At 46.0% G+C, this 16068-nt stretch overlaps 1 protein-coding gene across 2 annotated transcripts; it reads left to right on the top strand.

Moving 5' to 3' along the window:
* The first annotated feature begins 40 nt into the window (after nucleotides 1-40).
* NIFK (nucleolar protein interacting with the FHA domain of MKI67) lies at nucleotides 41-16001 on the top strand. 2 transcript variants are annotated; one of them, XR_011141952.1, is made up of 7 exons: nucleotides 41-290; nucleotides 388-513; nucleotides 1565-1673; nucleotides 2401-2612; nucleotides 3152-3229; nucleotides 14444-14684; nucleotides 15492-16001. XR_011141952.1 is itself a non-coding variant. In XM_068949031.1 (6 exons), exons 1-6 carry the CDS (start codon nucleotides 141-143, stop codon nucleotides 4619-4621), a joined length of 849 nt encoding a protein of 282 aa, XP_068805132.1. In that variant the 5' UTR covers nucleotides 41-140; the 3' UTR covers nucleotides 4622-7097. The 2 variants fall into 2 exon arrangements, 1 of the variants encoding a protein (XP_068805132.1); XM_068949031.1 differs by lacking the exons at nucleotides 14444-14684; nucleotides 15492-16001 and adding an exon at nucleotides 4448-7097.
* The last annotated feature ends 67 nt before the right edge of the window (nucleotides 16002-16068 follow it).

Genomic DNA, 16068 nt, shown 5'->3' with positions numbered 1-16068 from the left:
GGAGACGGCGCGCGCGGTGGCCGCCCGCCCGTGCGGCTCCAGTGCGCAGGCGCGCGAGGCCGGGGAAGGCGGGGAGGGGTGTCGCGCGCGCAGCGCCGGTGACGCGTTTCCGGCGGCGTGCCCGCTGAGGCGATCGCGACATGGCGGCGGTTGAGGCGGCGGCGGTGGTGACGGCGGTCCCGGCCGAGGCCGAGGCGGTGACGGTGGCGCCGCTGCTGGCGCTGGAGCCGCGGCTGCAGCGCGAGTTCCAGCAGCAGGTGCAGCGGGTCCGGCAGAACCGGGCGGCCAAGGTGAGTGGGCCGGGGCGCGGGGCCCGGGGGCGCGAAGGCCGGGCCGGGCCGGGCGGGGGGGCTAACGCGGCTGACGCGTCATGCTGTGTGCCCGCAGGAGCGGCTGGTGGCGGGGACCGTGTACGTGGGGCACGTCCCGCGGGGGCTGGGCGAGCCCCAGCTCCGCGAGTACTTCGGCCAGTTCGGGACCGTCACGCGGCTCCGGCTCTCCAGGAGTAAGAAGGTAAAGCGGTGCCGCGCCGCGGGCCCTGCGGCCGCTGCCGGCGCCTCGCCCTCCCTCGCTAGGCTCAGGCCTCTCGCCGCGTTTCGGGAATCCGTTTCCTTGTGCCGGGAGGACGAATCGCTGTTGTCTCCCGGCTTGGCTGCTGTGACTGCCCCCTCTCCTTTTCGTCCCTTTTCTTCTAAAGAGCTGTTAAAGTGAGTTTAACTTTCCTTTTCGTCTTTCCTGCTGTTACTGCTTGTGAAGTGCCTGAGCTACAGCAGTACGTGTGCCGCTCGCTTTCGTAGAGTGAACCCTAAATCTGTTAGGGCTCTGAGACTTCTTGCTTACAGAAACTACTGACTTGGATAATGAGCAAAACTAACTGCTTTCGGAAGCTCCTTAAGCAGCTTATGCGTTTTTGGCCCTGCTGCTGTTCATCCGGCTTTGGTATGCAACACGTGGAAAGCTTCGTTGCAGTTTCAAGAGTGGGCGGCAGGGGGCCCCGCGCGTAATTTCTTATCCTGAAAATACTTCCAAAATGAAATAGAGGCTGATAGGCAGCATGTGAGGGATGATGGTCCCACAAATCAGCAGTTTCAGTGCCGGTAGATGTAGCCCCTTTCTTCACAAGTGAATGTGCTGAAGTTGGAAGTGTTGCCAGAATACTCTTAAGTGCAGAATGTGAAATGTCATGGAAAAGACTCTCTTTTAACATTTCGATTGCTTTGTGCTTGATAAATTTAACATCTACACATCTGTGGGTTTATCATCACGTTATAATATTATGTAAACTTGATAATAAAAATGAAAACAGCAAATGCAGGGCCTTTCTTTATATGTATTAAAATAGGATATTGGTGAGTGGTTTATTTCATGCACAGATATGTATTTACAAATACTCTCCTACAGATCTAGGACTAAATTTGGTGCTTTTCATGAATTCACTGAACTTTCTGAAATTACAGCTGTTTAGCTGAAAATAGGCCTTCCCTTCTGAAGCATAAAAAAATTGAATTTAGTTCTTCTGCTAGATATCTAAGTGTCACTTCAGATTTCCTCCTATTGCTTGCAGACTGGAGGTAGCAAAGGCTATGGATTTATTGAGTTCGAATCTGATGATGTGGCAAAGATTGTTGCAGAAACAATGAACAACTACCTCTTTGGAGAAAGACTTCTAAAGTGTAAGTATAACCCAAAGTCTGAATTGTCTAATGTGCAAAGGAAACTCATACTTGTGTTTTTTCTGAACTATCTGAAGATTCTTGTTTCTTTACGAAGCTTCAGCCCAAAAGAATTTTCTGTGTGGCTGAGCTTTTCTTGCTTTTCTTCATATGTAAAGTATATCATCATGAGCCTTTTATTTGCTACTACTTTCTTTTCTAGACTAATAATGGTTATTGTATAATAGCATCATACAAAATCGTAATGAGAGGAGATGTCTTCTATAGAGCAAATCTAATTCCTTTAATATGAAAATTCTTTTTAATTTATAACTCTGTTGCAGCTGCTTTCTGTGCAGCTAAATGCAAATAGCTTTTCTGGTTTAAAAATTAATGAAACGAACAAATGTCTCAAACACAATGATACTAAAACTTGCTTTGTAGAGCAGTGTGAGCTATATATGCTTACCAACTTGAGAAAATCAGGTTTGTCTTTTGACTGTTTTCTGGGTGAAACTGAAAATGCCTTTCTTTTTTTTTTTTTTTTTTTTCTTCCATGCATCCGTTATCGGTACTGTTACCAGCGAGTATTTAGTTACTTTCCGGTCTTTGTGATGGTAAAATTCTGTAATAGTGCTTTGCTGTAGTGGTGGATAATGTTATAGCAAGAACTGAGTAGCATCACGTGAGTATGTTCGGTGAGAAAAGTAGCTTTGCTATGATGTGACGTTATATGCTTTTGACACAGGTCAGTTCATACCTCCTGAAAGGGTCCACGAAAACCTTTTCAAAGACTGTGACAGAAAGTTTCAGAAGCCTTCTCAGCCAGCAGTCAGTCGTTACAATAGGATACGTTCCATCAGTGAGAAGGCAAAGATGGCAAGGCGACTACTACGGAAGGAGAAACTTTTACGGAAGAGACTGGCTGAAAAGGGGCTTGATTATGACTTCCCAGGATTTGTAAGTGTGGGATCACTGTAATGAGTGTTTAAGCAAAGCTTATTTTCTCAGGACTTGCTAAATACGAGAAAATCACATGGTTTATGTGTAGCTGATGTAAGAGTTGTATTGCATCTAGAGCAGTAGAGAGACCTCTTTGGATTAAGAACTGTACAGAAACTCTTGGAAACGTCAGTGTAGTGTTGCTGGGTTGTACTATATGCACATGTGGATTTACTTTTAGAGAAGTACCTTGCTTATGCTAATCAAGCATATCACTCATTTGCGGAGTGCTTGGTTGATATATTTTGGGCAACACTGTTTTCTCTTTGTGGTATTTTTGAAAGGCCCGGTGGCAGCTTTTCATATGTTGCTATAGATGTTTTTGTTCCAACCAGATCACCTCTCCAGCAGTATAGGTCACTTTTTATTAATTCAAATTAATTACTGTAGCACAGATTTTATAATTGTGAAGCAAAGAAGCCTACAGACTGTTAGGTACGCTGTGCCTTCACATGAGGAAATCTGTATGGTTTCACCTGGTCTGTCTTGCTTCCTAGGCTGCGCAAGAGCTTCCCATAAAGAAAAAGAAAGTTAAAAAATCCAAACCAAAGCTGAATGTTTCTTTGAACAGTCAGGTAAGACTGAACAGTTCCGATGGTGCGCAGCACCACTACGGGTACTGGGGGTGGGTGTTTCAGGTCTGCAGCTGGCTTCTTTATGTTAATTTCAGTGCCTGGAAACATGGAGATTATTTTCCCTTGAGAGTCCTCTTTAGCAGAGGTGACAGCTGCTTTGAGGTGCATGAATGCATTTAAATGGAAGATAGTGGTTGAATCCGTTGAAATTCTTTGTCTTGAACAATACAAAGAGTATTTTAGCAGCAAAGGTTTCTGTTTGGCATGTTGTTACTAGCAGTGTGTGTCACGAGATATGTCCAAGCAAAGGTGTGTCTGCTGCCTGTGTCAGCTACTTGGTGGGGGACAGTCACTTGTACACCATCTATGTATGTGCTTTAAACCAGCACAAAATAATTTCCCTGTTGGTGGTGGTCTGTTGGTGTGTGCTACCTTATAACGCCCTGCTGTGTTGACAGAAAGGAAATCGAACCATTAATGCATCCTAATGCTGTTCAGCACCATGTAGATGCTATAGCATCTCTCCCCCTTCATGATCTCTAGGCTTAGCATTCCAGTATATTGAAAGATACTGCCAGCTAAAACTCATAGCAGGGTGATAGGAAAGATCAGGTCTTCAGGATTGAGATTTGGAACGCTGATAGTCTCTATAAGCTGTTAGTTTCCCTTGTGTTTCATCATTCTTATGTGGGGATGTTGGTGTGTGTTGTATGTTTTTATTATTTTATTACTGAATATAAGCAATGGTTGGGATAGGACTGGTTGTGAAGAAGAAAGGATAGCTGTCTCTATGGACTTGTATGGTCAGCTGAGCTCTGAGAATTTACTGAGAAGCTGGGATGCTTCAGCTCTGCTGCAGGCTTGAATATGGCATTTCTGTATGCCAATCAGAAATAAACTTAGCTTTTTTTTTTTTTTTTTTGACTCTTTTCCTCTTGGCTTTCTTAGTGCTTTGAGTCAGGAAATATAAAGTTTAGAAAAGCATTGTGCATAATAACATTTTAGAAAATATGACTTAATTCACGTTTGCCCTTTGGCTTTTAGTCTGAAGAAATACTGTGTAGAAAAATAGTTATTCAGTTATAAAAACAAACCCATTTTCCTTTGTAGAAATTTTGATGGAGAGCTGGGCTGCGATGTCTTGTGGTACCAGACAGGTGGTGGCAACTTTCTCTGGTAGATGCTCTGTAGTAAATTCTGGTTTTCTGATCTCTTTAGGATCCTACTCCAGTCTGTACTCCTACAGTGCTTGAGCGCCGGAAAGCTCATGAGGCAGATGATGACACAGAGGACAATGAAATAACTATCAGACTGCCCCCCAACAGTGTTAAGAATGCTGTGCAGAGACCCAAGAAACAGACAAGAAAAAAAAATGTGAAGAAACAAAAATAAACTTAAAGTTTTAATGCCTTTAGCTAAGTTTTTCCTCAACTCAAAATCTAGTGAAGTGGAGCTTCTAGTGGTTCTGCTCACCTGTCTCAGTCCACCTTACTGGACTGTGGTGTTTCAGCCTTTCTTGTACAAGGAATCTATTCACCAATCATTCCCCTCCTGTTTAGCCATCAGGGGAGCTGCGGGCTTCTCTGCTTTTGAAGATGTTCTTGACTTTACCCTCGTCAGTGCTAGTGTTCTGACATGCTTATTGTAACCTTCAGTTAATTCTGTAGCTTCCTTGTCTCTGGTGCTCACTGCTTTTCAAGATGTGAGAAGTCTGTTGAGGACCTGCTGATGGGGCTGTATTTTACATTGATAATTAACGACAGGCTATAAAACAATTCTGTGGGTTTTTTTTGTTTTTAATTGCGCTGGCTTTTGGTAGCGGTCCTTCTGTAACTGAATGTCTGTGTTCTACATGAATACTCATACAGATGCACAGATGGAAGGGGACAGGTTTTTTTTTTTTTTCCCCCCAGGAAGGCATACCTTGATTTATCTTTTGTTTGTGGTGAGTCAGGATCTGCCTGTACTGTCCTGGGCAGAGGCAGGATACCACACTGTCTGCGAAAGGCATTGGTGTTCATCCCTGCTTTCAGCAATGCCCAGGCAGCTCAGCCTTTGCTAGGACTTGGAGTGGTTGTGGAGGACTTGAAAGGGACTCGGATTAGGAAGGTGGTGAGAAGACAGATAGGAGGATGGCTGAGGTCATTTACGTTCAAGAGCCAAATTTTTTTCCCAAAGCAGACAAAAAAAAAATACTTCTTTGAGAGTGTAGCCTGCTATTGAGGATGTAGCGTAGGTCTGTTCTGTTGACTGGTGGCTTAGCCAGAGTCACAGCAACCCTTTCATTCCTCACATATTTCTGTAAAACACGTTTCACTCAGCAGAAGCCCCAGGCTTGCACGTGCTGGCATACTGGTCTACCTCTGGGCTGACTGGGCAAAGATGATTTGCTAATTCTCTGGCATTTTGTGTATCATAAACTTGCTGTTGTCTGGGTCAGAAAACTTACAAGGAACTTGAACTGAAGATGGGTGGATTGTAAAATCCATTACTTTTTCTTTACTGTTTCCTGTAAGTCCTACAGTGCTGTGAAGTATGGCTGCCTGTCGAGGGATTGTTTGTGGGGCTGTGGAGGGGGGCAAATGGTGACGGCAATTTTGCGTGCAACAGCTCTCAGGCTGAGCAAACTTCTATGCTACTGTGAAAAGATGCATCAGTACTCGGAGCAGCCTGGGTTGTATCAGTAGTTATGTTGTCCTCTAGGCCCTGCAGCATCTCATACCTGTATTTCAGTTCCACTGCCTCTGTGAAACAAGGGTAACTCCTGCTTCAGGAGGCAACAAGCACATCACAGTATTGTAGTAAGCTTCTACCCATTGGGTGGGTGAACCAGGACGGGAAGGCAGGTTTGTGTCTCTGGTAGTACAAGATCAGAGTGTATTTTTTTTGTTGTGCAGCAAGATTTATTCTTGTTCCAAATTATTAATCTGTCATAGCTGACTCGAAACTCTTAAAGCAGACGTACTAACCTTAGTGATGTCGCTAACCTTGTCCATGCGAACAAGGTATCTACGTACCCAACGTAAAATCTTACAAAGCTGTCCTTTATTTGCTGGAGCTAGTATAGAAGCTGGAAATGCCTTTTTAAACTTTTCCTGCAACAGGTGTTTTTAACTTTTTCTGAAACGTTCATTGTGGGAAGATGTTACAGAACCAGCCTTGTGGTCTATAAACATGATCTTTCTCTAAAGGCTGCTGAGGAATGAAGAAATATGTGGGAGGCATACTTTGTAGCCAGTGTATGACTTCTGTACATAGCCAGTCCTGTTTGAATATGCAGTTTGACTGTGCAGTTAGAATGTGGATTTTACTGCAAATCTGAGACACAGAAATTCCAGTCTGAGTTTTGTGGAACGTACTTAGCCTTGTGTTTTTATTGCTTGAAACGAAACACTCTGCTGCTGCACTGTTGGCTCTAGGTCAGACTTGGCAAAAGATTTCAAAGCAACGCCTAGGCCATAACAACTCAGGTAGGTGGCCAGCACTAAATCCTGGCTATTCTGAGACTTGGACTCTGGAGAGAAGAAGAAATTTGATTCATTTCCTGGATAATTCTGTCTTATGTGGCCTGATCATTTGAATAATGTGTTCATAATGACACTTGTGAGTGACTCGAATTATTTTCCTTTGTCACTGAACTGTCAGGGAAGCCACTTTGATGAATATGCCTTCACATCAAACGCTTGTCATCTTAGACATGCTAAGGAAACCTGTTTTTGCCATTATTTTGCCATAACTACTTCATACAGCAAAGAGCAACGCAACAGGAACAGAACACATCTGCCCAGAAGGGACAGTTTTCTTTAACAATGCACATTCTTAACCTTATGTATTGTGCAAATAAAGATGGCTGTTAGATAATGAACAAGGAATGTGACTACACTTTCTTCCATCTAGCACTGAATCTCTTGAATGCAATCTTAACACTGGGTGGCAGCATACTTCAACTGTGTGGATGCAGCTTTTTTTTTTTTTTTAAATTGCCCTCTGACAAGCAGAACATAAGGTCTCCTGGGAAGGGACTTCCCAGATTTATAAAGAAACCTGTCCAGCCCAAGCAGTTTAGTGTGACCCAGCTGCAGTGGTGTCTCTAAGACATCAGTCTCTGATGTGTTTCTAGGACAATATGAGAAGACATGAGAAATCTGGTACGGATCTTTTAACAAATATCCACGTTTCCTTGGTGTCAGTAAAATTAATACAAAATACTCCTGACGAGACCACTTGAGTTAAAGCTGCTCTTAAGATAACTCGCTTTATCGAGTGTAACTTATCCAGTCAAATTTTGCTTTCATTGAAATCGGAGCAGCTCCCTTCCTGTGCTTCCCCTTCCGACTCCCTGGCCTGCCTTTTGAACCTTCATTGCTTTCCTCCTCCTCTGCTTCTGTGACTGTGCTCTCTTCTGCACCTTGTGTTTTGCCTATGCCTGTGTCTGGAAGCCTGTGTCTGCTTGCTGTTTTATTCCGTGTCTGACTCTGGCTATTTTTCATATTGTTCGTCATGCCTGGGCTATCCTGTATAATCGTATGAGCTTCCAGGGCCTTATTCTTGTGCTTGTTCCTTCAAGTTAATGCCCCGTGTTCATTGTGTAGTAGTGCAAGTCCTGATGAGAAGACATTCATGAAAGCTGTGCCTACAGTAAAATCTACTTCCTGGACTTGTTTTCTTTGTTTATTGGTCTTCCTTGAATTCAGATCAGTTTACATGGCAAATCTGAGGAGCAAGGAAACAAAATTCTGTGCGGCTTGAATAATGGGTCAGTAAGCCCGACAATACTCAGGCTACAGCAATAAACTCTCAGGAGAAGGGTATCTTGGTGATAGTTTCTGTTTTTAGGCTGCCTGTGTTATTAATATACTGCTCTCCTGGGAGATGTACATAAGCAGAAACTCAGACACTTGATACTTGCCAAACATAGTTTCCGTAGCAAATGGACAGACGTGCTGTGTCATGAGTTATATCTCATTCTTTGCAGTGAGTTTCATATTCTCAGCTCTCCAGTCGGTTTGTTTGTTCAGCTTGGACAAAGGCAAACCTCTTGCCCACTGTAATTTTAGGGCAGGCTGTGAAGTGTTTTTACCAGGATGGGCATATGCTAGGGGGTTGGTTTCAAGACACAGCTTGAAAGCTCTCTGCCCTTTCACAGTAAGTGACTTACTGGGGCTAGTTTACTGAGTCTCTATGTATGTAGCACCATTATCAAGCTTCAGAAGCACCTAGATGCTATTTAGGGACATCTGCTCATTTACTCATGTTTATGCTGATCTCTGTTTGGCAGGAGGGAAGCTGGGCTTAGGAGGGTACAGCGTTTCCCAGCACTGGAAGTAAAATGGGAATGGAGGGGGAAGGAAAGGCAAAACTGGCTGAAAAACAGAGGAGAGAAAGGAATCGTGAAGCAAACGCTCACCTTTAGAGGAAAAGGTGTTGGTGGATTTGGCAGTGTTAAACTGTGGTTGGAATTAAAGATGTTGCCTGACGCTTTTTGTGTTTGTTTTGCCTGTTAGGTGTGCGAGGATAGTGGCCCAGGCTACACAGTGCTTTGGGAGGTGCTGTAAACCCTGGTCCATCTACCAGCGCCCGCTTATGAGCGCTGAGTGGAGGAGGAGAGCAGACTGGGCAAGCGATGCTTGTCCCGGGATGGTATTGCCCGTAATAAGCCCATTGGTTTGCATACCTGACTTTTAAGATGACTGCAGTCCTGAGGGGCAAGTCTCAAACTTGACGGCAAACAGCTCGTGGTGCGAGGGGTATTAGGCTCTTGCTTTCCCTGGGCAATGCAGCCAGCCGGGCCAGGGCTGCCTTGTGTAAGGCGCCGTGCAAATCCTTGTCCTGGGCAAGGTGTCACAGGTGAACGCGCCATGCAGGCAGGGTGCCAGCAATGTGGGGTTGTGATTGCTTTTAGGTGTCTTCCAGGAGTAGCCACAGGTCCTTGCCTTGGACCAGACCCCCACTGTCCAAGATGCTGTTCAAACACAGCCTGTTCCCCAGAGGTTACAATCTAACACCCAGGCTCTTAACGAAAGCCCAGCACCAGGGAGATGTCGGACTCTGGACAGCAATAATCTGCTCCTCCTTAGCCAAGGCTACGTGGAGGATCAGCCCACGGTGCTGCTGCAACACAAGACGGTCGGGAGGGCCTTTGTGTGGTTCAGGCTGCTGCCAGACCCTGCTAATCCAGGCACTCTCCCTGCCCGAGGCAAGCAGCCATCGGAGCAAGCCTGGGAAATGGTTAACTGCATGAATGAGAACTGCCAAGGTGAAACATTTTTTTCCCGTGCAGGGGGGCAGTGAGGCCTCTCATCACTTTTCCTACCTAACATTAATTAAGCATATGGCAGGAGCCGAGATGCTGGCTGTCCAGGAGGCTTGGATTAGTTAAACGCCTGCTGGCTGGGAGTTTCTGTGGCTAGTATCTATGTGGATCTCCTGCACTGGGAAAGGATAGGCTAAAGGGAAGCTCCTACACAAGACTTAGCTCTGATCAGGGAAGAAAATGCTGCTTTATGTTTTTCTTAACAAGTTGGGCTGTCTTACTGCAAACAGCCTCATTGCGAGTGGCTTCCCATCAAAGCTGAGTATGCTGAATAATGCAGAAGTAGAAGTGGGATATGCAGCAGCAAAGGGCTTTCTGAGGGACAGGAAAAACAAGTAAATAAAGGAAATGCTTCCAACTGGGATTTAAGAAAGGATGCAGCCAGTTAATCAAGTAGAGAGCAGGAGCTGTGGAGAAGACAAGCACAGTGCTGGGAGAGGATTTGTACCTATTCATCCGGTCACTGTGGTAGCTTATTCAACTGCTAGATAGCAAGCAGGACTGCAGGCAGGGTGCGCGGTCCCCGGAAAACGTGGGACGCAGGTCTGGAACTCAAATAGGAGCGTGTGTATTTATGGCTGTCCCCTCATGTAATGACTGTCCCCGTGGGCTGACTGCAGCTATTGCGACAGATGGGACTCTCGCTGCAAATCAGGCATTGAGTGCCAGCGCTCAGGTAACGCGAGAGCACAAAGGATCGTGTACAGCAGGGAGGTGGTATGGAACTGGATGGTGAAGTGACGGAAGCCAAAGAGCCGTTTGGAGCAGGGCAGAGAGGGGAGGACTGCTCACAGCTCTGGGAAAGTGCGTGCCCCCAGGGAGCTCCTGCTGCAGTCTGGGAGGGGGGCACGTGAGGAACGGTGTTTGGAAAGGCTTGGCCAGGATTGCTAAAGAAATGCAAAGATGCAGAATGCAAGAGGACTGGATGGGGGCTGTTTGCCCCAGTGATGCTGCCTTTCACAGCGCTCTGGGATTTGAAGCCCAGTGACCATCAGATCCAGCTGGATGTGGGGTCAGCAGGACAGCTGTTCTTCTTACAGTTCTACTGAGGATTGACGTAAGGCCTGAAGGCCAAGTGCAGCCATAAGCCCCACTGATGGTTGTCATCTCCCTGGTGCAGCGGGATAAAGGCTGGACTGAGCGGAGATGACTATTCCCTGCTTAGGAACTTGGCTCCCTGAGCCTTTCTTGTCCTCTCCTGACACAAGGGCCAGCAGAGTATGAGGTGGGTGGTCTGAGCTGTGCAAGTTGGGACTGTTAGAAGATAAACTGCTTTTGTGCATCTCCTTGTATTCACAGAGCCAGCTTGGTCACTCCTAATGTGCATTTTGTTGCCTACCCTGCCCTGGGTTGGATGCCCTGGTTTGGCCCCTGCCTCAACAAAGTACTTAGGCATGATGCACTTGTGCCTATGCGTCCTTCAAGCTGAAGAAGCTGGCAGTGCTTGCAGTGTTGCTGCCAGGACTTAGGGTATCGCGGAGGCTGTTTCCACTGGTGTCCATGAATCCTATGAGCTCAGTCCTCTGCATGAATATGGACACATGGAAACCGATGGAAGTGAGAAGCAGGATTCATTCATGCCATGCTATCGTACAGGCAGGGTGTAAAGCAAGCGCTGCATTAGCAGAGGCCTTCATGTGCACTGCAGGTCTGCAGCCTTGGAAAAAAGCAGGCGTGACTGTGAGGATGAACGCTGCGGGGCTTGGAGGCAGCACGGTGGGTTTCTGCAGTGAGCCACAGGCTCTGCAGTGCACTGAGGGCCCCTCCTTTCCACGGTCACATATTTGACCCTGCACTTGGCCTGTCCTGTGAAGTCCAGAGCCTGACCTGAATTTGAAATTGTTGCTGTTTTAAAGGGGGGGGGCAGGGAGGGAAGGGCAAATGCAAGTAGATTTTAGGATAATGATTCTGGAATGCCCTGTTTTTTTCTGTGCATTTCTCCAGTTGCGGCTAAGGGCTTGGTGAGCAGGTACAGACCTGGAAATCGGGCTGCTTGCTCCTCGGCTTGGCATTGCTGCTGGTTCCCTGTGAACGCTTGCGCAAGCCCCCGGCTTGCACATGTTCTGCTCCCTTTAAAAGGGCAGGGAAGTAGAGGTACTTCTGTCGCGGTGGCTTTGCAAGGCTCCAAGTGCAGCACCATTTCAGGAGTGAAGACAGTTCCTCGCATCTCTGTCTGGCTTGCTGGGTGTACTCGGGGGCGATGAACGCTCCTCGCCCGCGCACCCTGCAGCAGTGGCTGTGCTGGTCACACCGCAGCAGCACGGCTGCTAACTTGGCTGCCTGCAGATGGTTTACTTCTGGTGATGTGAGAGCTGGAAAGCACCCAGCGGGACTTTCAGGTGCTGGGCTGAGTCTGCATGTCTGACCGCTACGGAGGCTGGGTTCATCTGCCCGGAAGTGGCAGGCGGAGGAAATGTAAGGCAAATCTATAAGGCTTTTCCCTCAGCTGTCCCACATAAAGATGTGGTTTGTTGTTCATTAAACAGGCAGTGCATCGAGTGCCTTCTGCTGAGCTGTATCCTGCAAAACAAATTATCCGCGTAAAACGCGACCGCTGGAGTTGCTAGCGCTTTATGAGTGGGCGGGAAGGAGCTGTAAGCGCAAAGTATTAGTGTTAGAGGCAGCACAGCTTCTCCTAGGGCAAACCTATCCTTGGTGTACTGTCAGTGCAGTCACATCGGATAAATCACAGTCCTGTTTTTTATCCTGAGAACTACTGGCTCAGCTTTTTTTCCTCTTCAGCTCATAGTTTTACGAGATGAAATCCTGCCATGTTAATACGTAATATAGACTTAATCAGTCGGTGGTTAAGAACCATTTGGAGCTGGTGTTTTGGACAGTTTTGAGGGGGCTGCTGGTGTGTTTGCCACATTGTTGTCCAACGTCAGCCCTCCCGCTGCGTTCAGTAAGGGCTTCCATTAATTTCGGTGGAAATTTGCATTTGGGGTGAAAGGTGACCTAATCTTTAAAAAGGATCTTAATCCATTTACTTAGCGTGTCTTGCAGCGCTCAGCATTTTTTCCTTGTCAAAAGCAGACTGCATTCCTAACCTTGATGTGTCACTTTCCAGTTGGTTTAATATTTGGGTGAGAGTAAAAAGGAAATGTTTTTCAAAGATTAAAGGAATCCATGCTGTTAAGGTATGTGAGTGTGTGATGTGCATGTATAAAAAAGGAGATGTGACTATAAGAAAGAATTATAAGCGTTTTGATGGTGGAAGAAAAAGATAACATAAAAACAGGAGATGACTAAACAAAGCAAGAACAGGAAGAGATAAATCCTTCTAAAGGGGTGTAAATGGGTAATTATGAGGGAAGAGGAAATGGGGCTGAAAGATGATTTAGTGTAAATTTAAATGCAAGACAAAAATAGGAGTCCTGTTAGTTTGACCTGTAAATAGCCTCCCAGAGGCCTGAGGGCAGCCAGGGAAAACATGGGCACATATAGCTGTGATAAAAATGAGACCTAGCACCTACGTCTAGCTCAGACTAGAAGCCTTTCATCTTCAAGGCTGCTGCATTAAATCTGGCTCAGCTCAGAAGGGATGGAAAGATGTTGCTAGTAACCTGTGTGCTGTGTTTGGCGGGCTTTGGGTCAGACCCCAGAGTCACAAAACAAAGGATGTCACAATTAGCACTAATTGGTGGCTTGTGGTGCTTGTGGGGATCTCGCATAACTCACGGGACCTCAATGCCAATGGGAAATCTCGAATCAAACTCGGTTCATGCTACATCAAGGCTACCTGCTCTCTACACGGTATTCTTCCCTGGGTGGCCAAATCACTGCACGGGAGCGAACACAGACACGCACACGTGCGCACTGTCAGCCTCGAAGCCATTTGCTCGCTTCCCTTTAATCAAAACCTTCTACTATTGGGTTTTCTTTTCGGTTTGGTGACTGAAGCAAGACGTCATGTGCCTTCCCGTGGGCGTTAAGTGGGTCAGCGGGCTGTCTTGTTTGTGGCGGCTCTGACGTGGGAAGAGCCCGACGCAGAACGCCGAGCCTTGGCAGGGAAATGCCAATTAAGAGGTAGCCGTGCAGGAGCGTTATTGTCTGAGCTGAAAGCGCCTTGAGTCTAGGTCTGTGACAACTTTCATGTGCAAAGGGAATAATGAGGAATTATTAAACTGAATGCTGATCCGAACTAGCTAGCACTCGGTTTCAAATGTTTATTCTCACACAAGCCTCCTATGGGGCAAGGAAAGCTCATTCTGTTTTTCAGATAAGTAAGTGAGGGGTAGAGAAGGTGAGTCACACAAGGAGCCCGTGCCAGAGTGGGATTAGCACCACTAAGGAGCTCGGTACTTGGGCCTCGCTTTGTGTTGATCCATGTTATTTGTCTTTGTGCCAGGAGAAATCTTTGTGCCTTTTCCTTAGCACCAAACGAGTCTCTTTGGGGGATGTGTTTGTGAGATATAAGTGCCAGGAGATGGCAACAGGAGACAGCCAGCATCACGTAGAATCAGGTGAAGTTTTAATACCCCTTATCCATGCAAGTAGTCCAGTTGGGACAGGCACAAAAAGGAAATGTGGCTTTGTAAGTCTGCATGGCAGCATGTTCCCTCTGGAAAAGCGACCAAGAGGCAGCTAGGATTTGACTGCATTCCTCTGCTGTCGTGAGCAACGATGTCGTTATAACGTCATTCACAAACGGACACATTTCACCTGGGAGCACCCAGCCCCTCTGGTTCCTGTACAGACATTGTGCAAAAGACCCTTGGGCAAAGAGCAGGTCTCTCAGGTACGGTGAATCTTTCTACGGAGATAAAACAGCCTCTCTCCCTCCCATCTCATATCTCTGCCTCTGTGCCTTATTGATGTGTTTTTGTTCAAAAGAAATGAAAGCTAGATTACCCATACATTTCTGCTTTAAAATTTTTCTGCCCTTATTTTAAACACAGCTTCCTGTGCCCTGACTACAGATGTCCATACGTTGATCTCCTGATTCACCTTGCAAATGGAGCGTATTTTCTTGCACATATATAGGCACACACCCACTCATGACAACTAGACCATTTCTCAACAAGCAGGGAGAAGTGTATTTTGCAGATGGACGGATCAGTGCTGCCTCACTGGGAACAGATGTTCTTACCTTTCCGCCTACACTAGCCCTGCCTGCGTGGAGCTGTGCGCGCCAGACTGGTAAGTAAATGCTGATCCTTAACAAATGAGAGCATAGTAAGAACTACCTTTATTTAGGTACATTATTTATAAGGGTGATGCGAACTGCTGTTAAACCACTAGTAAAGTCCTTGTCAAACGCTCCATAGTGACAGTAACAGCTCCTCTAGTGGACATACTACTCCTTCAATCTCTTTGAGGATGAGCAATGCCAGATTTAGAGTCCTTTCTGCCTCCCTAGGTATGAATCCCCAATAATTGGTATAGAAATAGCATGAGCATCGTTACCTAACGATAACTCTGGAGAAACTGAGATATCCATGCAAATTTGATTCTGCAAGGGAACTTGGAGCTGGTTGCCCTCAAGGTATCCCCATATGCCTTCGTGAAGGGTTTCCTGGAGTGTATGGGGTTTTTTTTTTTTTCTTTCTGAGCAGTCACAGGCAACAGAAGGCAAAGGTCTTTCAGAGATGGTGCTAAACTAGTGCAATTTGAGGTACCTGTGAAAACTGATGCACTGCACAGTATAATCAAGAGGAGCCAACTTTGGGCAGATCAAGAGAAAAGTGAGATGCTGTGAGACTGCAAAACAGATGAAAAAAATCCATCAAGGGACAGTATTTTATCAGAGAGAGCAGGGTCAAGTGTTTAGAATACTACATGCAATACTGATGAAGAGACCTAAAGGGAAAATTATCAGAACAGTGTCTTACTGCCTACTTTTGAAAGTTTAAAGAAAACCTCCAAGTTATAATCTATTATTTTGGTTTTTTTTTTTCTTAATGAAAATTGTATTAATTGGTCTGTCTTCTGTCTGCTTCTGTTCAGCTGTCAGGCTTCTCAACTGAAGAACTTTGTAACTTCTCAACATTGAGGGGACAGGAAAAAAATCTCAGGTTTCACGAGAAGTGGAAGAGAGAAATCAGCACAGCCCAGCCTCGGGGGAAAGGCAGGGGCAACTCAGGCATGCTGTGATGCCTTTGGCAGCAGCCTACCAGCCCACCCACATGTGCACAGCTCAGGACTAACCATGCGTCCTGCTGCCCCCCCTTAGCGGGGAGGTGTCACAGGATACATAAAGGAAGGTAGGGCTGCTGAGATAGCAGTGTGGATTACAGGGACAAAGGACGCAAATCTGTAGGAAACCGGGCCTCATTAGTTCTGCTACTCATGGAACAATTTGGTTATCTTAAAAATATAGGTACAAACTATTCTAAATGTCTCTGCAGGGGATAAGGGAAATGATCATGTAATAACAGAAAAAAAACCCCACAAAACATTAATGCTGATTAAATGACACAGGAATTTATTTCTATGCAGAGAAACTTCCTGTTTTACAAGAAAAAAAATAAAAAAAACCAGAATGTCAACACATTATCCATTCTTTTCAGGGTGAGGAAGCTTC

Source organism: Struthio camelus, chromosome 6 (assembly GCF_040807025.1).
Source record: "Struthio camelus isolate bStrCam1 chromosome 6, bStrCam1.hap1, whole genome shotgun sequence".
Classification (NCBI taxonomy): domain Eukaryota; kingdom Metazoa; phylum Chordata; class Aves; order Struthioniformes; family Struthionidae; genus Struthio; species Struthio camelus.
This window is presented reverse-complemented; position numbering and strand designations above follow the sequence as displayed.

Excerpts from the sequence above, each read along its gene's own strand:
- NIFK (XM_068949031.1), top strand. The coding sequence starts at position 141 with ATGGCGGCGGTTGAGGCGGCGGCGGTGGTGACGGCGGTCCCGGCCGAG. Across the intron at positions 514-1,564 it reads GGCTCTCCAGGAGTAAGAAG|ACTGGAGGTAGCAAAGGCTA; the intron begins GTAAAGCGGTGC and ends TATTGCTTGCAG. Across the intron at positions 3,230-4,447 it reads ATGTTTCTTTGAACAGTCAG|GATCCTACTCCAGTCTGTAC; the intron begins GTAAGACTGAAC and ends TGATCTCTTTAG.